The 25,553-nt window shown below is 47.6% G+C and overlaps 1 protein-coding gene across 1 annotated transcript in view; it reads left to right on the forward strand.

Annotated features, from left to right (window-relative positions):
* TGFBI (transforming growth factor beta induced) overlaps positions 1–25,186 on the forward strand; it is a 42,774-nt gene extending 17,588 nt beyond the window's left edge. The window contains exons 3-17 of the mRNA XM_037801437.1: positions 6,337–6,401; positions 7,672–7,832; positions 8,117–8,281; positions 8,569–8,715; positions 10,788–10,929; positions 13,816–14,028; positions 14,897–15,034; positions 15,626–15,771; positions 16,555–16,691; positions 17,509–17,639; positions 19,954–20,078; positions 22,273–22,375; positions 22,943–23,022; positions 24,104–24,128; positions 24,522–25,186. Of these exons, the coding sequence (XP_037657365.1) occupies positions 6,337–6,401; positions 7,672–7,832; positions 8,117–8,281; positions 8,569–8,715; positions 10,788–10,929; positions 13,816–14,028; positions 14,897–15,034; positions 15,626–15,771; positions 16,555–16,691; positions 17,509–17,639; positions 19,954–20,078; positions 22,273–22,375; positions 22,943–23,022; positions 24,104–24,128; positions 24,522–24,562 (1,819 nt within the window). The 3' untranslated portion in view covers positions 24,563–25,186. The remainder of the gene's footprint in view (positions 1–6,336; positions 6,402–7,671; positions 7,833–8,116; positions 8,282–8,568; positions 8,716–10,787; positions 10,930–13,815; positions 14,029–14,896; positions 15,035–15,625; positions 15,772–16,554; positions 16,692–17,508; positions 17,640–19,953; positions 20,079–22,272; positions 22,376–22,942; positions 23,023–24,103; positions 24,129–24,521) is intronic.
* The last annotated feature ends 367 nt before the right edge of the window (positions 25,187–25,553 follow it).

Raw genomic sequence — 25,553 nt, forward strand, 5'->3', positions numbered from 1 at the left:
TTAAAGGAATTATCCACAGTTGAGTGGGTCACATCTCCATGGAAACATCCAATCAAGAGGTCACACCGTAATCCAAAAGATTAATCAATCTGCCCCCGCAAGATTGCATCAAAGAATATGGCTTTTTCTGGTGGACATAATATATATACAAACCAGCACACCTACTAATTTGAAAAGATACCAACTTAACTTCATGTTCTCTGCTCCTGTATCCATCTGTTTCCCCTCTTTATGTTGTTTTCATCCCACATTACCTCTTTATATTTTGTGTGTACATTATCTGGAAATACAGCCTTTTCTTATTCAAGAGTATTCTGATTCTTATAGGAATTGAAGAGTAGTATTGAAGTGAGAGTAGTACTGTATTGAAGATACAGTGCTATTGAACTATTATTGAAGTAGTGAAGTATTGAAGTAAGAGTAGTATTGAAGATACAGTGCAGTTGGATTTTGCATTTACCCGTTCAGTTACCTTTATTGAAGATCTTCACTGCTTCACACCACTCCAAGCCCCTTTCTCCTATCTTTTCCTTCCAGCCAAGTTTTTGCTCACACATTGTCTTTTTAATAACCTTTATCTCTATATCCACCATTAGTTTAATTCTATCTATATTTTCCTTCATCTCCTTGAATTGATTTAGAAGATTTGTTTGGACTTCTTTGATTCATTATTCCAAAAAGTTTTAGTTTGTTCCCTTGACTGAGCCATATCTTCTAGTTTCTCAGTATGGCTTGTCATTTTTTGCTGATGTCTTGGCATCTGATTATTTTGATGTGCTAACTCTGAAGGTCAATTTCTCCCTTTAGCCTAGGGTTTTATTGTAGATTGGCTATGTGGACATGTGGTCCAACTTCTACTGGACCTTTAAAGTAGTCCATGTTTAACTGTTCAGATTTTCTCAGCTCTTCTATACCTGATTCTTGCCCTGGTTATATGGTGCAACTTTTAAGATTGCCCTTTTATGTGCAATTGCTTCACCTCCAGGAGAAAGCTTCCTTTCCTGTGTTCCTTACCCAGGAATCCTGATCTGTTCTGTTTGTTTTTGTGCAGGATTTTCTCCCCAGTTCCTATGACTTGTTTAAATTCTCTCCCTCACTCAATGCCCCCTCTTCATTACACTTGTCAATTCTGGGACACATCTTGCTTTATAGCTGTTCAGTCCCGGTCCCACCACCCACTTTTTTTCCCCTGTGAGGCTTTTCGGCCTCTGGCTACTTTCCTATTAAGGTATCCCACTCTGGGAGCCAGATGGGGTCGATCCAGAAAGGTCCACTTTGTGTTTAGGTGGCCTAATAATCAGAGACTGGGTTGAGTGTGTGCACCTCCTGCCAACAGTTCTGCCACAGTCTCTTTTGTTTCCTGGGGGCACTTTTATATGTGGTGCTCCTCAGCTGCTGTGTTCTGACCTGGGTCTCTGCAGACTTGGTCCCTGTGCCTGGAAACGTGGGGTTCTAACTCCTGCGGTGAGTGGTCTAATGTCTGAATCCACAGCAGGAGGGACCCAGGCCACGCTGCCTGTGTGACCCTTAAGCTGTATGGAACCGAGTGAGGGGGACTGCAAGGTCCAGGCCATAGACCTCATACCTGTTTTTGGTGGGTTTTTTCCTTTTTCTTCAATTCAGTATTTGACTTGAAATCTCTATTCAATCTCTATCATCCTCCAAAGTTCCAAGCAAGTAAGATTTGTCCTTTTATTACTTGATTCTGAAGGGAGACTTTTCCAGGGGATGTCTTACATCACCCTGATGATGACATCACTGCAAGACAGTAGAAGCCCCTTTTTAGGGTCAACAGAAGCCCCAGAATTACCATCTTTTCTCTCCTAATGGTCATTCTGATCCCCTGCTCCAAGGAGACTACCCAACACCCCTAGTCTGATGGAGGACATGGCATCTGAGGAGACACAACATCCAGAAGCCCCCAAAATGCTCTCACACACCACACACAAAATTGCCCCAAAATCTTGGAAACACTCTCTAAAGACTTAGTCCTCATCACTAACCAATCTCTGGACACTGGTGAATGGGGTAGTGGTTGGGACCTTTAGTGGTGGACTGGAGGTTAAAGCAAGCCCTGATTTTCTACCTGGAGATCCTGAAGAATGTGAGCTGCTGTGTTTCCAAGGTTAGGAGTGCAGAAAATGAACCACTCCAGGCAGGCAGCCTGTGGGGCATGTCAAATGTCTAGACAATGTCGGTCTGTGTTTGCTCTGCAATCTGCTTGGAAACCATGACACACTGACTAGTTTACCTTCTGTCACAGGAGACTGGCTCTTGCACTCCATTCCTGGCCCTACCTACTTCCCAGAGTCTAGTTAATCCCCAGGCATTTACAGCCACAGTGGCAGTGCATATGGGAGAGAGTGATTGTTTTCATATATTGCATTAACTTCTTGGAAAATTATTTCAGGGAGTAAAATGCCAATACTTCCCTTTTTATCCAGTCATGAATTAAAATGTTAGGGGAAAATGGAGGAGAGCTCCCTGAACCATCTCTGTTCTTAGATCTTGGGTTGGGACTATCATTTTGCCCCTTCTAAATGCCCTTCTAAATCAGGCACCTTCTCTCACTTTCTCCTTCAAATTGTTCTTCTGACCTGGGGCAACTGGAACAATATCTCACTGCCCTAGTGGGTATAATTTTTCTTACCTGAGGCTTCTATTACTAGACTACGACTGGTCAAGGAGAAGCCTTTAATCAGAAGAGCTTTTGTTGATGAGATTAGAGTCAGAGACCAATTGATTGGTCCTTTCTGAGCAGGGATGACTAAGAATTGGTGGGACACAGACCACTGGGTCTCCATGGTTTCCATCCTTTCCTGCACTCATCCTAGAGTGATAACATCAGACCCACTCCACTGTGATTAACCCCTAGCCCTGTTGCCCCCAGGCCCAGAGCCCATGTTGGGCTATACAATCGGCTAAGAATAGGCATGGATGGGCAGGGCACTGTTGGGACTGCCAATCCAGAAAGGTTTGGTCAAGATCATCTCGATAAGCTATCTTCTCAGTCTGTAATTCACAGCTGCTCTCTGTTTCTCTGGGGCCATGCAGACCTGTTGTGAGAAGGGATGGTTTGCCGGGGGGGGGGGGGGGCAGTTGGGAGCAGGTAAACTACCAGCTTTGGAACCATGTCAACTCACAAGGCATGCCACTCTCAGCTCGGAAGGCATGGCTTATACCTGTGCACTTAGAGAGATGCAGAAATGCTAGACTGTGGGCAGCAGGAGTCAGAGGAGGGAGAGGTCAGCAGGGGCCAGAGGATTGGAAGAAAGCCTTCCTGGCAGAGAACCACACTCAGTTAACCAAGAAGAGGTATTTGGCTGTGAAGGCTTTCCAGCATTGGGGACTGAGCCTCTGCTGTGGTTAGTGTGCCATGTTCAGCCATCCACATGTGAAAGCAGAGCTTAGTTCAACCTCCGTGAACATAGTTGCAGAAAGCCCCCGTGAAGAAAGACACAATGAGTGCTGACAAGTGTTAGCCCCCTTGGTATTTTAGGGCCCCTGAGTCCTCTAGATGTCATACTTTCCAAATCAGTCCACTTTCCCCCAAGTATTAGCATTGTTGAAAGCAATGGAAAGAGAATTGAACTTGATGAAATATGAGGATAGGCCTAGGTCTGCCCCTACCCAGCTGTGATTTTAAGAAACCCCTACCCACCCCCTCAGAGCTCTTGCAGCTTTCTGATTCCATCCTAAGTATACTTCTCCATACTGAGACTTTTCTGCTTAGCTCTCTCCTTTCCTTCACAGCCACTCAGCCCTCTGTTACCCTGGTGTCCTTTCTCTTTTTCTCATCACAAGAACCAGTAAGTTTACACTTAGGGAATTGTTTTCTTTTGTCCTCAGTGAAATCCTTGTGAGGCAAACTGAGATGTTCAGCTCCCTCATTATTTGGGGGATGGAACTAAGAAGCTGACACCATGGAAGGATAATCTTTGGCCAGATTGGTGGGGTCTCCAAACCATGGAGTGTGAAGTATCCATGTACACAGGAGCCCCAAGAGATGAGGAAGACTTTGAGGGTAAGACAGATCCTCCAATTCTGTCTCTCCAACTCCATGGAAGTGAACACAAGCACTTTGGGAAAGAAACTAAGCCTTGGGTGGCTTGACCTGATCCCGCCTCCCAACCCCAGCCACAGAGTACTGATATTTATCAGAGAAGGCCTGCATGACTGTCCCCAGGTGCTTTGGTTCAAGGTGGAGAGCTCTCCCTAGGTTTATCTGTGAGAAGCGGGCAGACAGTCTCCTTCCAGCTGCCCACAGCTGTCCCATTGGATGCTAGAATGGATCAGCCAGGGGGAAAGAGATTCTTCTTCAGAATTCTTTGTGTTTCTCTGTTCCCTAGAAATAAGTCCATTGACTGGAAAAGTGAATAGTGTTTTGGAAGGAAACTTAAAGATCCTCTAGTTTAACTTCACCCCATTTTATAGATCAGGAACTTGAGACCCAGAAAGAGAAAGTTATTCTCAAGGTCACCCTGCAAGCTAGTGATTACAAACCAACTCTCCCAATTCTAGTGCTGTTTCTATTATACCAGACTGCTTTTGAAAAGTTGTGTATCAGTTAAATCTTACTTTAGTTGCTGAAGATGACTTTAGTTCCAAAGATAAAATCATGGGTTGCTCAAGGTCAGTCTAATTAGCCCTTGTAAGTACAGGGATGAAAGATTAGAAAGGGACAGGATGGGAAGAGGGCCAGAAAAGAAGTGAAAAGAAGAAGGCAGGAGGACAGAGAGAGCAGGGCAAAGAAGGATGTGCTTAGCTTGTCACTCAGTCATTTCTTGGGGGGCCCATTTCTGGCTGAGTGCCATGTTCAGCTCCCTGGCAGCCTGAGAATCCTGGCTGATCTGTATCTGAAACACCCCTCTTGAAGACAGGTGAGCCAGTCTTATTCCCATGACTGACTTAGGCTTCCCTGAGAGGACTTCAATTGGATTAATGAGAGTACAATGTTCCAGGCACACTGAAAGCATACTCCAGCTCTCCAGTGCCCACAGTCCTTCTTGATTTGCCAGCCTCTCTTTTGGTGATGGCATTAAACATCCTATGAGAGTCCCACAATGAGCAGTTTGGTGGTAAATGGCTGCAAGTGAAGTCTGAATTCTCCTGTCCCAATGGGCATATCCATGTATAAGAAACGAAGGAGAAGGACCTGGCTGTTTGCATCTGATTCCAGGGCTGTCAAGGAATGACTGTGCTTATGCTGTGGGTACAGGGATGGCCTTAGGTAGAACTTTGGAGTTTGATTTTTAAGCAAATCTTTCTTAGGTACAGGCTTCTAGGACTCTTACTTCCTCGCGCTTTTCTAGGGAAAAGTCTTCTGGGCTTCCCTAGAGCATTGTGTTGTGGAGCATTATGTTTTCAAACCTTCAGAGGTAGTAAACGATTTTTTGTAGTAAATGTTTCCAGATGGACTGGTCTGAGTTAGGAAAGGAGAAGGTTTTCAGTCTTCCTGACCAAGTAAGTTCGACATTTAAAACTGTATACTGCCAGTCTTGTTTTCACCCAAATGCAAAAAATTCCATGAACTAGCAATATTGCTTGCCTCCTGGAAGGACAGTGGGATGGTTGAAGGATGGGGGTGTTTAAGGAACTCTTTACTACATCATCCTTTGTATATGTTGAATTTTGAGCCATTTATATCTTTTTATTGATTCAAAATTTTTTAACTAAAGAAATGCAAAAGAAAGCAAGTATATTGATAAGAGGAGCTTTGTTTTTATTTTTAAAGTTTGTAAAAACTGAGGAAAATGTGATGATCATATATACACTGCCCTTCTTCTTGATCGTTAAATCAGAAAACTAGAAAGGACATGAGAGATTTAATCCAATGACTACCTCACCATACATACATGCTTCTTACAATGGGGAAACTGAGTCCCAGAGAAGAGAAGGGACAGTCTGTGGAAGTCCCAGCTGGTTAGTGACAGACCCAGAGCTACAATTCCTGGTTCAAGGCTCATTCTGCTGCTCCTTGCTGCCCCTCATGAACACTAACCATTGGCTTTCCCATGAATCATTTTGGAGATAAATTCTTGGTAAGTTACATTTTCTAATCACCTATTGAACATGCTGCTGCAGTACTCCAGCTGTCCCCCAGTTGATCTGCTGTAGGTGATGGCAACCACCAGGAACATTCTACAAGGCTGATGAGGAGTGACAAGGTCCTGGCACAAACATGACTTATCAAATGAGCTCCTATGAGAGCAGGCTGTTTCATCCAGCATCCTCTTCCTCAACTATGGAGGCAATTCTTCCTGGAGCGGGACCCAATGAAATGTGAGAAGGGAGTGGAGCCCTGCCTAATACACACATCTATGTGTCTCATTGCAGAATCATCAGCTATGAGTGCTGTCCTGGATATGAAAAGGTCCCAGGAGAGAGGGGCTGTCCAGCAGGTAAGCCAGGCTTTGCCTGTTGGTTCAGATGGAGGGGGAGAGGTAGAAGAGAGAAAAGCACCCACGTAAAAGGCAGCAGAGTCTGAACAGGGGTCTGTGGAAAGAAGGTGTACTGACATTCTCCCCAAGTGCTCACTGGCCTCCAAGTTCTGTTTTAAGGGCAGAGGAATGGAAGCTGGAAACAATGAGTTTCTTACACTTCTTCCTGTCCAAGCTGACCTCCTTAATCAGCAAGTAGAATAGACTGGGATTCTCACCTGCCTATGTCCTTCTCACCACGTGCAGGCTCCCTGGCCTTGCTATCTCTAACTGGGAGTGACTCTAAATGCATCCAGGAGGGTTGGACTGACAGCCCATCAGTTTCTGACCAGCCCTGTTAGGGAGAAGGTAGGATAGGCTGGGTCTGTGGCTGGGTTCAGACCGTGTTCAAACTCGGCCCCACTGGAGTCCATAGGGAGGAGAGCAGCAGGCTGAGTGGGCTTACCCAGTGTCAACAGAGGGCACTGCGAACGGCCACAGCCGGGCCAAAGTCAGTGTGGCACCTGTGAATTTTATGAAAGCCGTCCGTTTAGTTCCACACACCACCACGGAGTGTGCAGAGAAGTTTTGTTTTGTTTTTTAACTTTGAAATAGTAGCTGTTTTATTGATTCAGAAGGTGAGGCTGAGATTTAAAAGGGGGAGGGTGGCAATTTAGATGGCATCAGAGTCTTGAGGAGAGTGTGGCTGGCACATAACTGACAGAAATGGAAGGCTAGGCAGGGGCAATGAATGGGCAAAGGAGGTGGCCCTAGAAGGGGAGCTCACCCTCTGCACATCGGTGTCACGCCCTCTAAAGGGAACCTCGTCCTCAGTGTCTGAGGACAGGGCCCTTCTAAATGTCAGGCTACTTGCAGAAAGTGAAGCTTTAGTATTTGCAAATATATGAAATGCCTCAAAGATTTGTAAAGTTCTTTCATTCTAGTAGAAGCCATTAGGGAACCAGTTCCAATAACTAGATAAATCTATAGGACTAGTTTATAATGAGGATATCTACTTCTGGAACATTCCTCCCTGTATTACTTAAATGTCTAAGAAGAAAAACTTTTCTCTGCTTTCATCCAAAGAATTAAAAATTACCAATCAGTTGAATTCAAGTAGAGAGGTTATTTTAAGATTCATGTAACAAGTGTTTTGCTCCCCAGCAATAGGCTCTCCCTCCAGCAGCGAAGGCAGTCTAGTTGGGGTGGGACAACAGAAGCCCATTCTTCCTTTGGTTCTCTGCCCCTGCAGCTCTGCCGCTCTCAAACATTTATGAGACCCTGGGAGTTGTTGGATCAACCACCACCCAGCTGTACACGGACCGCACGGAGAAGCTGAGGCCTGAGATGGAAGGGCCCGGCAGCTTCACCATCTTCGCCCCTAGCAACGAGGCCTGGGCTTCCTTGCCAGCTGTGAGATGACCTCCTTCTGCCCAGGGGACACTTATAGGGGTCTGCCCTACTTCCTGGAGGGTGGGGTGGGCTGGCAGACATGAAGAATGGGATTCTGTAATAGTCCTCTGATCTTCTACTGTTTCAGAAAATTCTTTCCATAACCTCTCCGATAAAGCCGGAGAAAATTGGTGCTCACTAAGGAAGTATCCTTGCAGATGGAGACCTGGGTTCACTGTACTTGAGTACCCTTCCCTGGATAGCAAGAACCCATCACCTAACTGTCACACTGTATTTCCTTCTAGGAAGTGCTGGACTCCCTCGTGAGCAATGTCAACATAGAACTGCTCAATGCCCTTCGCTACCACATGGTGAACAGGCGAGTGCTGACGGATGAGCTGAAACACGGCACGTCCCTCACCTCCATGTACCAGAATTCGGACATCCAAATCCACCACTATCCCAATGGGGTAGGGGAATGCCGAGTTACACAGTGTTGTCTCTTGCCCACAATGAGCCCACTCCTGGCCCCATATGTGGGGCTGGTTAGGGCAGTCTTGTCCTGCAGTAGGGATAAGCTGTAGACAACCACCTGCCTCCTTGCACCTGCTTCTCCTTGGGCTCTCAAGTTCCATATCTTGTAGGACCCATAATCTCCTATGGTGTTTGAGAACACTGACACTGTTGTCCCCTCCTGGGGCTTGGAGACCATGCCTTTGATATGGTAACTGTTCATGCTTGCTTCCTCCCTGGACAGATCGTAACTGTCAACTGTGCTCGGCTGCTGAAAGCCGACCACCATGCCACCAATGGTGTGGTGCACCTCATTGACAAGGTCATCTCCACCATCTCCCACAACATCCAGCAGATCATCGAAATCGAGGACACCTTCGAGACCCTTCGGGTGAGGGATGGCCCTGGGCGGAGACCCAGGCTGGGGCCACACTGCCTCCCTTGGGCCCTGGCAGGAAGAGTAGAGGATGTCTCTTATGGGGAGACAGAGGAAAAGTTTCCCTAAATGTCTGTAAACATGGAGAATCCACAATCAGACACTCAGCTGGGCTACAAGGAAATATTCATCATCTCCTATGAAATCCCCTCTGCCTACTTTCTCCTTTGAAAGCTTTCCCTTTTCTTGGCTCCCCTGGAAAGTTCAGTGGTTTGTGGCAGCAGTAGGATTGGTCCTATCTTGCAGAGTCCTTTGAATCTTGAGCTGTCTGTACCTACTTCATAGGTTTTAGAGGCGGGAAGGCCCCTTCTCCCCAGACCAGGGACTGAATACATTCCTGCCAGGTTGCATGATGCTTCTAGACCACCTGTCCCCATCCTGGGACTCCTGCTCCAGCCATAGCCATGTTTCTTTGGCTCCCAGATCAGCAGAGAGGCCACCAGTGTGGATTCAGGAGTCTGGATTTGATTCCTGGCCTAGCTCTGACTGCTCTGTGTTCCCTCTTCCCTACCTAGCAGGCATTCGTCTTACAACTGGAGTGGCAAGAGGGTGTTCCTCTTGTCAACAGCTGCTTGGAAGGAAGTGAACACAGGCTGCCCTGTCAGGGTTTTTGCCCTGATGCAAGAATAACTTCCTGACCACAAACTGTACCATATGGGACTGGGGTGGGTCCTCCCCTGGAGATCTCCAACACAGAAGGACAAACACCCACGGGCTGCACTGGCACTGATGTGGCCCTTGGGGTGTGGGATTCAGCACTTTACCGGGGACGCTGGATCTCTAAGCTCTTCCTCCCTCCTTTGCATTTCTTCTGGGTCATCCAAAGGTCAGGGTCTGCAGGAGAATGATATTGTTCCTAAAAAGTTGGCAGCACATTTTAATTTAATATGTGCCCCATTGAGTAAATTCCTCTTACTGTTTTTAAGTTTGGCAAATCTTTTCCTCCCTTCCTTTGACCCTCCCTAACTCCCATCTTTCCTTCTTCCAACATGTACTTATTAAGCACCTACTACTTCCTAGTTGTTCAACATGCCAGGGAAATAGAGGTGAATAAGAGAGACAAATGTGTGTCCTCATGAAGCTTATATTCTCTCTGAGGAGACAGACAATAAACATATAAACAAAGTAGCCACAGCTGTGATAAGCACTATGTGGTGGTAAGCAAGGGTAGCAGAGTGGCCAATTGAGACTGGGATGTCAGAGAAGGTTCCACTGGGGAAGATGCATTTGAGCTGAGGATAAGAATGAGCCAATTATACAAAATGCTAGGACAAGATCACAGCCAGTGGAGGGGAGAGCAAGGGTAAAGGCTAAGGCGCAGGGAGAGCAAGGAGGCTACTGTGGCCAGAGTACAGTGCACTAGTGGCCAAAAGGAGGAGGTGAGGTCAGAGCAGCTGGCAGGGGCCAGATCCCACAGGGCCTTGCAGACCTCGTGAAGTAGGTCTTATTCTGAGAGGGCAAGAAGCCATTTATTCTTTTTGAAAGCTCATTCTGTGTGTAGAGAGTGGGTTGTGCAGATGTGATCCTTATGCTCATGGAACTCACATAAATAATTATTACCAATAACTGTTTCATTACAATTGTGAGAAGCTGTGAAGCTGTGAAAGTGTGTATAACAGACAAACGCATTCTTGTCTGTGGGTGACAGTGGGAGGGTGTGGGGGGACATATGCCAAATTGACTTCGCAGAGAAACGGTATTTTAGTCAAGGCCTAAAGAATGGATAGGAGTCTGAGAAGCAAAAAAGGAGGGAAGGGCAGAGGGAACAGCAAGAGGAAGGCCTGGGGGTGGTGGGGAGAAGCCCATGAAGTAACCGAAAGATGGCCAGTGTGGCTGGAGCTCAGAGCATGCAAGGCCTCCCTGGAGGGGTGCTAAGAGGTGAGCGTTGGTTCTGCTTGTCCTTCCATCTTGGCTTCTACAAAACCCGTGAGCCTTCTGAGGGAGGCTGTGTGCATGTGTGTGAAGTTCCAGTCTGCAGAGAACCCCAGGACCTTCAAGGCCCCCTCTGTCCTCTCCCCTCCCCATAGGCTGCCGTGGCTGCATCAGGGCTCAACACCCTCCTCGAAGGTGATGGCCAGTACACGCTCTTGGCCCCGACCAATGAGGCCTTCGAGAAGATTCCTGCTAAGACCTTGAACCGGATCCTGGGTGACCCAGAGGCCCTAAGAGGTGAGCACCCCTTGGCTCCCATAGCTGCCTCATTGGAGCAGCCAGACCGAGCCCAAGGCCTGTGCTAGTCCGAGATAGACGTGTCACTGGCCATGAGGTGACTCAGAATGTCCACCAAGGAGGTGGCCTGGGGACCATCCCATCCTATTGGTTCCAGCCAGCCATGTCCCAGTAGAGGCCAAAACAGGGCCCTGCCCTGACTTGAGGGGGCAATTACAAAATCCAGCAGCCTTTGTCTAGAGACTCAGCTGGGCTCAGGAGAAAGGCAGAACTGGAGGTCCTGGCCAGGCACAGAAAGAGTTAAAAACTTGAATGACCAAAGTCAGAGCAGGGCTGTCAGGTGGAACAGCAGCTTGGAGGTGTAGAACAGGGTAGCATGTCCTGGCATTGTTGAAATGGAATCATCATGCCAGTGCTTTAATTCTTTCTACGTCTGGCCAGGAGGCCTCATGGAAAAGCCAAAATTACTATCAAAAACCAGTAACAGTCACCTCTAGACTCTCCAATGCTGGTTACATTCTTGCCTCTTCAGTAAGCTGTTAAGAAAAGGGCCCCCCTCAACCCCAGGAGCTTTGAGGGGGGTTGGCTCTGCTCCTTCTGGAGGGGGAGCACTGAGCTGCCACCTGATGAGCCCTGAGTTCCGTGAGACAGAGAGCAGACCCCAGGTCCCCTCTGCACCCCAACCACACTTATTCCTTCCAATATAATGCAGGGATGATTTTTCTTTTGAACTCATTTAAGTCCACCTTTGTGATATACTATAAACAATGTCTGATGCATTTCAGACACCTTATAAATTTAAAATGCTCTCCTTCCACCCATGCAGGGATGAGAAGGGGTTTTTCTGAAGACATGGGTGGGAATCTGTTTACGTGTCTAGCAGATAAGTTTTGGAAGCCTCTATGTGCCTAGCTGGTGCTAGGTACTAAGGCCACAAAAGTTTATACATCATGAAAGGGGAAATTTTAGGTCGTATGTATGTTACTAGAATAAAATTAAAAGAGAAAACCTAGGACTGCACAACACAATGACCCTATTGTAAATGATGAACTATAGTTAAAAGCACAATTATAAATTATTCTTTTATGAGTTATAACAAATATACCACACTAATGCAAGGTGTTAATAATAGGGTGGTATATGGGAACTCTGTATTTTATACATTTTATGCATATTTCTATAACCTACAAGTTCTCTAACAAAAAAAATTTATTAATTAAAAAAAATTTATACTTCACAGTCTTGCCTTCAAGGAAGTTAAAGTCTGGTGAGGGTGACAGGCTCAAGGACAGGTCATCGTGATGAACACGATGATAAATACAACACATCATGGGAATGAGGGCAGGGGGTGGAGAAGATGAGACAGGTACATCTCAGCATATTTTGCATTTCATTTAGTGCCATGCTCCCCCTAAAAAAGTGTTGTGCACAGAGCACATTACTATCTTCACAGATATTAGAATTTCTAATTATAAAGTGAGGCCAACAAAGACAACAAAAACCTAATTTATTCCTTCTGCAAATCTGTCTTTTCCTACTCAGTGACAGGCTTTCTCAAAGTAAGAGCCCTCTGTCTGGTGCTGTTAAAAGTCTTGAGTCCACTGGAGGAGTGTCTTTGTCTTACTAGCAGGTTGGCAGGCCGGCGAGAAGCAGCCCTGGCTTCCAGCCCTAGCCCCACTGGCCCTCCAAGTGACCCTGAGTGGTCACCACCACCCCACCCCAGGCTTCAGTTTCCTTTTTGGAGAGACTAAATCCCCTAAGCCTAGATTTCCCAGCGGTCTTGCCATCCTCTCTCTTCCCCTCTGGCTGAATCTGGTCAGCACTGGCTTTCAAGGCTGTTGACACTTCTGCAGGAGCTGGATGACTCTGCAGGCCTCAGAACTTCCTGCTATCTGTGGCAGCTCGGTTTTGGTTCCCACACTCAGGGACAGATTGAAACTCACCCCTCTGGTGAGGCAAAGGGCCTGGGGTAGCTGGGGCAGTATCAGTGACAGAACCTGCTCTGCCTGGGGGTGGAGGGGATGGAGACGCCTCCTCCTTGATTGGTTCTTGCCGCTTCCTAGATCCAGCATCTTTAGGGCCCCTGAGATCATGGATGCCGGTGAAAGCCATGACTGAGTTAGGGGCCCTCCTCTGGGCCCCCAGCCCCTGAAATAGCACTTGGACAATTAAAGAAATGACTATAGTATAGGATGGCAGAGACCATGTCTTATTGATCACTGATCCCAGCCCCTAAGACAGTTCCTGGCAACTAGTAAACTCTTGGGTAAAATGAATGCAAGTCTGGATAAATAAAATGTACAAATAATTCAAAACTGTCATTTGCTACAGTTTTGATCTTTTCCTACTACGTTTCTTATTTTTGATAAAGGTCAGTAGATAAAAAAAGTCCCATAGTGGGCTTTTTTTAGTTTTCCCCTTATTCCTGGATTTTAGTATTAATTAAGATAATTCACCCTCAACTACATGTACTAATAAGCTAATCACTGGCATTTCTTGAGCATGTACTCTGCTATCAGGTGTGATGCTAGGTGCTTTACAGAATTCAGAATTTCATTTCATCCTTACAAGAGCCCTGGATGAATGCTATTATTATCATCACTTGACTGATGAGGAAGTTGAGACTTGACAAGGTTAAACCCCTTGCCCAAGGTCCCATAGCTTGGCCAAACTGGAATTCAAACTCAGGTCATGTGATGCCCAAGCCTGAGCTAGTTGAAGAGGGCAGTCGGCAGAAGGGAAGGAGGGTCTGGGTGTGGCGGTGCCCCAGCCTCGTCTGAAGGTCAGCATCAGAGAGTCTGTACAGTGAAGGGGAGGCTGTGAGCTGCCCCCAGAGGTCAGTCCGGAGGAGGTGCTGACTTGAGCTGTGTCCTGTGTGGCCCCCAGACTTGCTGAACAACCACATCCTGAAGTCAGCCATGTGTGCAGAAGCCATCATGGCGGGGCTGACTGTGGAGACACTGGAGGGCACCACACTGGAGGTGGGCTGCAGTGGGGACATGCTCACCATCAATGGGAAGCCCGTCATCTCCAATAAAGACATCCTGGCCACCAATGGTGTTATCCACTTCATCGATGAACTGCTCATCCCAGACTCAGGTAAGCCTGGTCTCCAGGCTCCCAGCGACTCCCAGGCCTACTGCCCCCTCTGCCATCAGTGGTGGCAGGGCTGGAGGAAGCTCAGGGATATTTAAGACCACTTCCCTGCCTGGACCCTGCTCATAACCTCTCGGGTAGGAAGGCCTGAGCACCCAGGGGGTTGTGACCGGATTGTAGAAAATCTTGAGCTTCAGGCATGGAGTTCAGACATTGTTTTAGAGGCAGTGGGAAACCATTGGGGGTGTCTGTGGAGGGAATGACATGATCACAGAAGGCTTCCACAGAAGATCTGCTTGCGCTGGTTGGGCACAAGGGCCATTTGGTGACCTCAGGGCATTTGCTCTCTCAATAGTGCCCAAGTCAGGACCCCAGGGTCACTGCCCCAGGGAGAGATGAGTGAATGAACTTTGGCTTGTGTTTCGTTCAGCATACTAGCCTCATTCTGGAATTCCAGGGAGGTCTACTGCCACGAGTGAAGAAATTTCACAGGAAATGAAAAATAAAGCCCCCTTTTTTTCTATGGGAGTGGTCACTGGCATTATCGACTCTTCAGAAGATATAATACAAAGAATGTGTCCTTCCTCCCCAGCACTGGACAGCGCCCTGACCCAGCTTTTCCCCAAGGCATGGGTCACGGCTGACCTCTCCCTTCCCTGTCCTCTGCTGCGCTGAGCCTCACTTCACTTCCCCGGCCAGTTAAGTTTTCTGGGTGACTATTCCCCTGATGACACAAGCCCGCTGTGCCCCTGCAGCATTTGAAGAAGGGTTGTAGCATGAGATGAAATTCCTATTGCCATACGTCATACTCGGAGGTGATAAACGAAAACAGCATTTTTAACTTTTGAATCCACTTTCTCCCTCCTTGTAGCCAAGACACTATTTGAGTTGGCTGCCGAGACTGATGTTTCCACAGCCGTTGACCTTTTTAGACAAGCTGGCCTCGGCACTCATCTGTCCGGAAACGAGCGGTTGACTCTCCTGGCCCCCCTGAATTCTGTATTCAAAGGTAACATGGGGAAAGCATCCTGTTAGTCTCTGAGGGCAGCTGCCCCACCCACTGCCACCTCCACGACCCTCTCCCCCATTTACAGCCCCCCATGGAACGTTAGAACTTCCACCCCAACTCAACTGAAAGCAGATGTGACTTCACCGGAGAGGCCCTGTTGTTTCATTTGGCAGAGCAGGGAAAGCATTTGGGGATCTGTTCCTCAGAACTTAAGAGTTTGCATATGCCAGGAGAGCAGAGAATTCCCTTTTCTTTTGATTTGCAGGGTTAATTACCAGTGTGATCGTGAGGAGGTCAGAGTGAGGATACAGCTGGGCTGCAGCCCTGGGGAGGCAGAGAAGGTGGCCAAACTGTGTCCGTGCCTTCCCTTCCCAACTAGGGCAAAACTCCATACATCCTCCGTTTTCTGAACCTTTTTCTTTTTCACAGAAAGACGCCAGATGTTAAGGAATATTGGCAGCCCCCCCTTGATTTCTCAATCTCCATCTCCAAACTCAAGGAGGGACAGGCTTTCCCTGTATTTGTCTCCCAGATCATTCTCTTCATTTCAGGGACATGCCTCCCTGGACCTAAACATGTCTTCTCTTGCAGATGGAACCCCTCGCATCAACGCCAACACAAAGAATTTACTTATGAACCATCTGATTAAAGACCAGCTGGCCTCCAAGTATCTGTACCATGGACAGACCCTGGACACTCTGGGTGGAAAAAAACTGAGAGTTTTTGTTTATCGTAATGTAAGTTCTGATTCCTAAATTGTGCTCCTTGTTCGGATCAGCACTGAGAAATGGGAAGCTGTGTTACTGTAAAAAGTGTCCTCAGAAGGCAGGAGCTTCCCTGAGAACTGGTGTCTAATAAGAAAGTAAATAATTTCTGGAAAGTATATCTGATACCAGAATGGGATCCTGCAGAAGGATTAGCATCTTGGAGGCTTTGAAAATAAACTACACACCTCTCTGGCCATGGAAATTGATAAGCAACTGTCCACATTGAACTCAGAGGGATGAACAAAGTGGGGGAGGAATGGAGGGTCTGCATCCTACTTAGCTTATGTGAAAGGAGGCTCCTAAATTAAAGGCAGGCATAGCCCTCCTTGCTCCACAGGTTCTCCTCTCTCTTCTCCTGTCTCTTCTCTGTCTTCCCACCCAGTAGTTACCCTGCAATATCAAATAGAAAACACAACACGACATAGCCCTTGGCTGGGACCAACCAGCACCATTTAGCTAAAGATAGTTGTCATCTGTTAAATAAATCTTTGGGCTCAATCTATTTGTTTGATAATTGCTGATGAACCTCATGGGTAACATGATAGTCTCACTATGGAGCCTCTGTATGACTTTACTGGGGTCTCTGTGGCCATAAAGTTAAAAAGGGAGACGATTTTTAATTATTTTCTTTCCTGGAGAAAACACGTCATTTTATGATAGTCTTAATGACCCACTCCACTATATATTCATTCATCTTTGTGAACAACCGTGTCAGTAGGGAGGAGAGCCAGCCCTTTCTCTGTTCCTGTGCAGAGCCTGTGCATCGAGAACAGCTGCATCGCCGCCCATGACAAGAGAGGGAGGTACGGGACCCTGTTCACCATGGACCGGATGCTGACCCCCCCAATGGGGACCGTCATGGATGTCCTGAAGGGAGACAACCGCTTTAGGTAGCTGGTCCCATCTCAGAGTGTGACTTCTGCCAAGTGGTTATGCTGGAGCAGGATGCTGGTCTTCACTATTTGTCAAGCTCCCCCTTTCCAAGGGGGTTAAAAATTAACACTAGTAGCATACTGGTGTGACCTTCTGGGCTGGGGATGTGGCATGGGTGAGGTTACTTTGAAAGCCTGAGTTGGGGTAAAGGGTTACTTCCAGGAGTGTGATCTTCATAGCCATGGGAGGCAGGAAGGGGGGCTTTTATGACTGAAGTGCAAGGAAAACATCATTCTCACTTTAAAGTCTCAAGCGAACTGAGAGCATGTGGCTTTGAATGTGTGATGGGTCTCTCACTCTCTCTGGAGTAGCTATTTATCATAAGTGAAGATTCCTTGCTGCTCCTTCTAGGTTGCCACATGTCAGTTTGTTTTCTTGCCCTGCTTTCTCCATTCCTGTCTGGCTCGTTCACCGCTGTCATGGGAGAATGTGTTTTCCTGTCACTGAGTTCAGCTGCCCACAGAAGGACCAGGAGATCACACACCTCTGCCCTCCCCAGAGCCTTGTTCAGCCAGGCCCCTGACCGCTCTCTTCCCTTCCTCCTTCCCCTTCTGGCTTTTAACTTCTGTGCTTAGCATTTATGTTGGGTTAGAGAGAAGATCCAGGCTGGAAGATCTCCCCCTTTGTGCATGGGGAGGGAGTCAAAACCAGCACGGGGTGTGAATTCCAATGGTCTGGGCTCAGCCTTCCCCAAGCGGTGACACATTCCAGGAAAATGCCCTCCCCCATCCCGCCCTGACCAGCAGGTGACATTTTCTGTGCCTATATCCACAGCATGCTGGTAGCCGCCATCCAGTCTGCAGGGCTTACAGAGACCCTCAACCGTGAAGGGGCCTACACCGTCTTTGCTCCCACAAATGAAGCCTTCCAAGCTATGCCACCAGGAGAACTGGACAAACTCTTGGGTAAAGACCAACTTAAATACATTTTTCAATTTTTCTAAAGGAGTGGTATTGGTCAGTGTCCTGATAAGAAACAAGTGGCCCATTACAAAGCGTTTAACTTCAAGGAAATTTATCATCAGAACTATTTTTAAGGGTGTGGACAAAATTAAGGGAACCAACAAAGGGTGATGACACCTGGGACTTGTCTCCATTGGAAGCCTTTGCCCCCACCCGACCCCACCCCTTCTGGGACGAGGGTGTGAGGGCAGGAACCAAAGAGAACTGGAGCCCTGGGCAAGGGGCTGCAGCGGCAGGAGCCGTATGCAGCCACTACCAGAACCACAGCAAGGCGGCCACAAAGTGCCCCAACCTCTGTCTCCTCCTGCCCCCAAGTTACCTGCTGGGCCTCCTGTTAGCAGATTACAAAGGGGCAAGGGAGCCTGGATGATAGAGGTCAGCCTCCAGGGCACCAAGCAGGGCAGAGAGGAGCAGGAAAGGGCTTGAAGGCGGACAACAACCAGCCCAGCCCAGGCATGCTACCCCCTGGGGACCTGTGAGAACAGCGATAGTGAAGCCATTTCCCTGTGTTATATGCCCATTGGGGCAAAAGCTTTACAGAGAAGCTCTTACAGCTGGTTAAGGGCTTGGGCTCCCAGGTGACCTCAAGGCCGGTTCTGATCTTGGCTCATGCATATGCCAGCTGAGTTGCTTAACCTCACTGAGCCTCAGTTTCCCCATTAGGAAAATGAAGATAATAAGAGCACCTTGCTCATTGAGTCGTGAGGATGAGACGAGGTGGTGTACACAGTGCTGAGCACATGCCCTCTATCATTAGTGACTGTCATGAGGGTGATGGGTGTGTGTGTTTAGCCCTGATGCATACCCGGGTGAGACACTTCCACCCATCACAGAAAGGTGAGCCTGCGGAGGAGGTAGGGCCTGGACAGAACCTTGGGGCCCACGTCCCCTACACCTCCCTTCCCATTCTCGTGTGAGGAGCATAGGAAGTTCAGGTTGCAGGCAGCTCAGAACTGAATTTGTGTCCTGTTTAATTTTCTTTATTACTGTGTCTTTGATGCTGACGTATGTTCCTGAGAAGAGGGGAGAAGTTCATTCTGAAAGTAAACTTTCCATCCTCCCTCATCCAGCAAGAACAGAACATTCCCCAGGTGGCCTGAGCCTGATCAGCTTCCATTTCATTTTTCACTTTCAATTGTGTGGCAGCAGAGGTGGGGGGTGGGGAACACTCCAACACTCTTCCCCCCCCAATCCCCCAATCCCCGCCTGCAGACAGGATTACACCCCCAGTGCTCCTGGTGAACGGAGGTCAGCCCAGTTGCACAAGGCCCTTCCCACCTTGGGGTCTGGCTTGGCTCTTTATCTTCAGGCAGTATCTTTTGGAAGGGGAGATCTGGTCAGCTCCAGGATGTGGAATGTTCGGTGATCACTTGGTATCTGATGGCTCTGTCCACAGCACTGATGTGGATTTGTCGATTACCAAGTGAACTCTCCAAAATGCTATAAAACTGCCTCTGGTCTCAGTTTCAAGATGCTGGAAATAGCTGTTCATAAGCCCTGGGGAAATTCAGCTATTTGACTGGTAATGTGAGTATTAAAAGCAGCCTTGATGGAGATGTGTGGGCAGCTGGCAGCTTTAAAAATTGCCTCCCACACTTAATTTGGGAAATGCCTGTGCACCTTTATGAGCAATAGATGCTTTCCCCAGTTGCTGGAGAAACTGATGTGGGCTGAAAGGAATGCCGAGACGTGAGGAGGAGGGTAGTTGGAGGGAATACCCCCTTCAGCCCTGACCTCATCGGCTCCGTGACTCCTCCAGATTGCAGCTGTTGCCTCTTTTTAAGTTCTCCCTTCAGGAAACAACCGTCTCAAACAGAATCTGCATTGAGGGTAGAATGTGTAAATATTTCACTACTGTGTTATAACAGTCGGGAGCCACGCTGATGGTGAAAAGTCCCAGATGCCATGCCGGAAAGGTCCCTGGCTTTCCAAGCAAATATTTAGCTCATGGACACATGAGTCATGCTCACAGAGGCGTATGGATTAACTCCTTCCTAGCTGCCAGGGAGTCCAGCCTCACTTAAACCAGCAGCCCGCCGACTGCAGGGGCAGAGTCACGGCCACGGTCATGTGCCTTGTGCCTGCTGACCGTGATGCGCTTAGCCCATAGAGGGGGCCCAGGGAGTGCTTAGCCCCTGGACAGGGGCTTCTCCATCTCAGGGGGTGACCACTTGCATCTTCTCCTCTGAACACTCCTTGACTATGCCAGCGACCAGCTTTGGGATTAACTCTACCTCCTTTTTCCACAAATCTGCAGGAAATGCCAAGGAACTTGCCAACATTCTGAAATACCACATTGGTGAGGAAATCCTGGTTAGTGGAGGCATTGGGGCCCTGGTGCGGCTGAAGTCTCTCCAAGGTGACAAGCTGGAAGTCAGCTCGGTGAGTATGTCTGCAAACAGAAAGCCTGGCTGTGCCCAGGGCATATCTCCCAAGGATGGCCTTAGATACACACAGCCTTTAAGATGCATCCTGGACCTCTGAGTACATTTTGTCCACAGAGAGAGAAAAAAGAAAAGGGCCTTCAAGGAAATCAAGTGAGATTGTGTTCTGAAAGTAAGAACTTTCAGATTTGTAGGGGAATAAAGCATCTGATTTGGCATCTGGGAAAGGCTATTAGATCCTCCTCCTCTTAAGAAGATGATAGTCAATTGATCAAGTAATTTTGTGTCTTGAGAGATCAGTTCCCTTCTCCCTCCCCTCCCCTCCCACACCCAGGGGCTCACGACCCAAGACGCCTTTTCAGTTCTGATGCTTGGTCTGTGAGCCTGCCCTCGCTCTGCACGTTGATGATACACATTCCACTTTGGAGCTGTGCTCAGAGGGTCCCCCTGGGAAAGACAGACAGATAGCCCCCTCTGAGATCCTACCTGGGACCTCACTGGCTGACCCAGACAAAAACACTGACACCCCCCCGAACAGGGACCATTCTTCCAGCATGTGGTTGCCTCAGCTTTGCTCCCTCCTTCTCTCCCATGGCCTTCAGCCATCCCTGTGCTTGTCAGGGAAGTCGAGCTGTGAATGACTTGTTTGACTTCTGCAGGTCACCCAAGAATCTCCCAGGACCTAGTGTTGGGTGTTGGGTCCCGTCTGTTCATTCCCCTTTGTGTCTGCTACATGGGCCATTGGGAAGGCCTGAGCTAGATTTACCCTGGGTGGGCCTCCTGCAAGAAAATCTTCAGTGGGGCACAAGGAGAAGTGGAAAGAACCCTTTGCTTGGAGCTGGAGGCCTGGCTTCTGTTCCCAGCAGCCTACCTAACTAGCTTAAAGGAAGCCTGCCTTGAGCCTCAGTCTCCTCTTCTGTTAATTGGACAATGGTATCTACCCCTTTTGTTGCTGTAGTTGTTATTTCCTTATTGTGAAATATAAGATCTATACAGAAAGGTGATAACTTTCAAAGTACAATTTAACAAGTAGCTATAGAGCAAATTTCAAAGAAGATTATGGATTATGGTTCCACCACTTCAGCCATTTCCTTCTAGTTATTCTAATACTCTAGCATCTAAAATATACATATATTTATATAAAGATTCAGTGTTCACAATCCTTTGTTAAATCCTGTCTTGTCTGTTGTTACCCCTTCCTCTTGTCTAATCACCTTCTCAATCCTCAGGGGTGTCTAGGCAGTGACCACCCTAATTTGTTCATATTAAAAAGGGATGTTCACACTATGGGGAAGAGGGCTGCATCTGGTTGATGTTCTTAAAAAGGCTATTGCCTCTGGGTATTAGGAACTGTCTGGCATAGGAATATTCCAGTAGATTTAAGTTTCTGAAAAATAAATCTTACAGTGAAATTTCCATAGAGTTTCAGGTAGGGACCTAGGTATTTTGGGACTACTGTTGGTTAAGGCGTGGCATACTGTGGCCATTTGGGATATCTAGCTGGAGCTTGCATAAGAGTAACCTCAAGGATAGCGTCTCGACTCTATTTGAAATCTCTTAGCCACTGTAACCTTATTTTGTTGCCTTTCTTTTCCCCCTTTTGGTCAAGTAGGCATTTTTAATCCCTTGACATCAGGGCCAGGCTCATTCCTGGGAGTTGTGTCCCATATCGCCAGAGAGATTCATTCCCCTGGGAGTCATGTCCCACGTAATGGGGAGGTTAATGAATTTATTTGCCAAGATGGGCTTAGAAAGAGAAGGGCCACATCTGAGCAACAAAAGAGGTTCTCTGGAGGTGCTTCTTAGGCATAATTATAGGAAGGCTTAGCCTCCCTTTTACAGCCATAAGTTTCACAAAAGCAAGCCTCAAGATCGAGGGCTTGCCTTATTAAGTAGGGGGTTCTTAATTTCACATAGCGTGTATTCTGTCCAAGGTAAATCCTTCTTACCATACATAGTTGTAAGGATTAAATGAAGTAACACGTAAGAACATTTTGTACAAGAACATGTGCCAGGTCCATCCATGGGATTAGAATTACCCCACCATGCTGAAGGTCTGTTGAGGGTAGGGATTGTTTCATTCTCCCAGAGTAACCCCAATACTTAGCCCAGGACCTGGCATATGTAAGTGTCAGTAAATGTTTGATGAATGAATAAAAAAGAGATGGTCAATTGTCTCTTTGCCCCTTAGAAAAAACAATGAAGTGAATGTCAATAAAGAACCTGTTGCTGAAACTGACATCATGGCCACAAACGGTGTGGTCTACGCCATCACCAGTGTCCTGCAACCTCTAGGTAAGGCCCTCAAGTAGCGCATCTCCGTGGAGACTGGAGCTGGTCCTCATCTACAAGTGGCCACTGGTCCTCAGTGGAAATACTTTCCTAAACAAAAAGATAAGAATAACTTGTACCTGGTACATTCAAAATTGTGCCTACACAGGCGGCATCCCTATGGCTGACTGTTGGTTTCAACTGCACTACACTAAGGAACTTGGGGAAGAAATTTCTCTTTACTGAACTGCCTGGTTGTTTTAGTCCCGCTCAGACACAACCCAATTGTCTGTGTGCAGATGCTGTGAAAGTGGTTCAAAGAATTCCTCTCACAAGTGTCTCTCCAAGTGTGCGCTCTCTTTACCACCTATAAAGTTGAACTGCAGTCTAATCTTTTTCCTCACTTGTGCTTTTTTTGAGGTCTCTACCCATGGGCCAAATTCTACCATGAGCTATAAAAAGTTACAAACAAAAAATTCAGGTGAAAATGTGGGCCAGAAAGCCCAGCAGTGACCCTCAGTCATCATTATTATCAATAACTTGAGAATAGCTTCACTCTTTTACAAAAGTTGCCTTTTCTTTCCTTTCTAGCCAACAGACCTCAGGAACGAGGGGATGAACTTGCAGACTCTGCACGTGAAATCTTCAAACATGCATCGGCATTTTCTAGAGTAAGACACCTATTAGGTTTGCCCCTGACCTGAGCAGTCTTGGGTCCTCTACTGGGGACCATGGAGGAGGCTTTCTGTGTCCAGGAAGGGGGGCTTTCCCAGCCCCTATCTTCCTTGGCTGCTCTCCCTGGGCTCCCTGGAACCTTCCCTTTACTTCTGATGGGTTATCCTCAGCCCTGGCTCATGTGAAGTTCAGGAACAAGAACCTAGGTGGCTCCTGCTTTCTTTGAGGGTCAAAGCCCATACTTGCTTCTGAGCCTGAATCTGTGGAGAAGCCACTGCTAAGCTAGTGAGAACAGATACAGCTCTGGAATCCATCTGTCCAAGGAAGGGAGCTCATTCCGAGTTGGCCTTGCAGGGGCCTGGCCTGCCCTGATCCTGGGCCTCTGAGTCTCTGTTCTGTGTTCCATGACAATGCCTATCTTGGGACATACTGGGGCTCTTCTGGTTGGGGGGTGTCTGCGCAGTGATTTTGAGCCTGTGTGTGGAAACTCCCTTCCCTGCCTCATCCTCATCTCCCTCTCAGAACCTCTCTGATGCCTTTTGTGCTTCTTTTCCTGCCCTCTGGTTGGCCCAAGGACCCCCTCATGGCTCCTCTGGTGCCTGGGGCAGGTGGGGCTCCTTGGGAATACGGAGCTTCTACAGAAGGTTCACATTTCAAGAGAAGAGGCTGTAGGGGGCAGTCCTTAACCCAGGGCTGGGAGCTTTAACATATCATTTCTTGTTTTAGACAGAGGAGCATGCTTACTGCCCCTCAAGAAGGGTTCTTGGCTCTTAGCTCCTACTCCTGAGAGCCAACCCCATGCAATTCCAGCTCCAAGCTATGGTCTCAGTGGGAAAGCCTGGCTTTGAGGTCTCCTAGGAGCACCCATCTTAGACTCAGCTTGGTAGAGGCTGCACATAACTTAGGGCTGCCAAAGCCACCGAGGGGCCCCCAAGGGCCCATCAGTTCCACTCTCTCTGTCTTCTTCCTCACCCCCAGCATTTTTTCTGAGTAGGGGTGTCAGTGGGAAAAGTCACTCCCATAAGCAGATGCAGATATAATTTTAACTAGAAAACCTGACGCTGTATTTTCTTTCAGGGTCCCCAGAGTTCCGTGCGATTAGGTAAGTCTCGTCTGGATTTGAAGTCTTTACAGACTTGTCCCCCAAGCAGGGCCAAACCCACCAGCTGCTGTATATAGATAAGAACATCATGGTGTCATAAAACAAGCCTTGCCTTTTGGTTGGGCCAGCTTTGGGAGCCTTGGAATATGGTACAGGAGGTTGGCAGGGGCCCATGATGAAGATGTGGTTCCAAGCTGGTAGCTGTAGAAAATGTCAGTTCAGAACATTACACATTGAATGAGAAATGAAGTTTCACAAACCAAAAAGCAGCCACTATGTGCAAGAGAGCATGGCAGAAGGAGGCCATTTACCCCCATCCTCAAGATTTGACAGTATGCTAGACAGATGTGGGAAGTCTGCATCTTTTTCACCTTTCAATCTCCTCTCTTTCAGCCCCTGTCTATCAGTGGTTATTAGAGAGAATGAAGCATTAGCATTAAGGATCACAGGAGGAATTTTTCTTCAGCAGCTCCCCACCAATTTCCAATTTTCCTCACTTTGCCAAAGAAGACTGAATGCTTTTGAAACCAAATATCACACTTCAATGTAGATGGGCCACACCATAACAGGATCTGAGCCTTGCAGGGGTGGGGGGAGGAGGGAGGGATATACTTTTGATTTTCCCCCTAAACGTGGCTATCAAACCATTGTATTTGGAGACCTGATATCGCTGCCTGACATTCACTCCCAGAAAAAGCCTGTCCCAAACATGGAGCTTCCCATCTATGCCAAGTATTCTGGAAAAGGAAGCCATGATTTTGTGAAGCTCACAAAACATGAATTAAGCAATCAAGCATGATTTAAAAGTCCTGGCATGGTTTCTGTAAAGCTCTTTCAGTTGGGCAAATGGCATCATTATAAGCTATGAGTTGAACTGTTCCATCAAATGTGTCTTATGTCTACATATGGTCTGGATGCTTCTATGTGGCCTTGTCCAGTAGAAAAGATGGGATTTGTAGAGCAGACAGGGGCCCAGAATTTCCCAAGGAAAAGTGTGGCAGAGCCATGGTGTTTGTGATAATAAAACCAAAGAAATATATGTGCTGTGTGGACAATAACTATGCGCCGGCCCGTGTATGCAAGAGGGATGTGTTTCTGTTCCTCACACAGAAGCTTTGTGGCTGCAGTGCCCTTTCAACACCTCAATTCCAGGCAGGGTCAGGAAGGAGCCCTGAGGGATGGTTTATGGGAGCTTCCAGCAGCTGTTTCTCAGACACCCAGACAGCTGGGTGTTTGAACCTCATCTCTGTTGAACATGTTTGCATTTCAGCCCCCACCGGCCCCTGAGTTTCATGTCCTCGTTTTCCCCTCGTTCTGCCCTTTCCTTCCTCTTATTGGCCTGCAGAGTTCTTCCTTCCAGTGTTGTGATCCCCTGTCTTTATGTTGTACTTTTGAACCCTTTGCACTACCCTGTGAGGTGGGCCC

Source organism: Choloepus didactylus, chromosome 13 (genome assembly GCF_015220235.1).
Source record: "Choloepus didactylus isolate mChoDid1 chromosome 13, mChoDid1.pri, whole genome shotgun sequence".
NCBI lineage: Eukaryota > Metazoa > Chordata > Mammalia > Pilosa > Megalonychidae > Choloepus > Choloepus didactylus.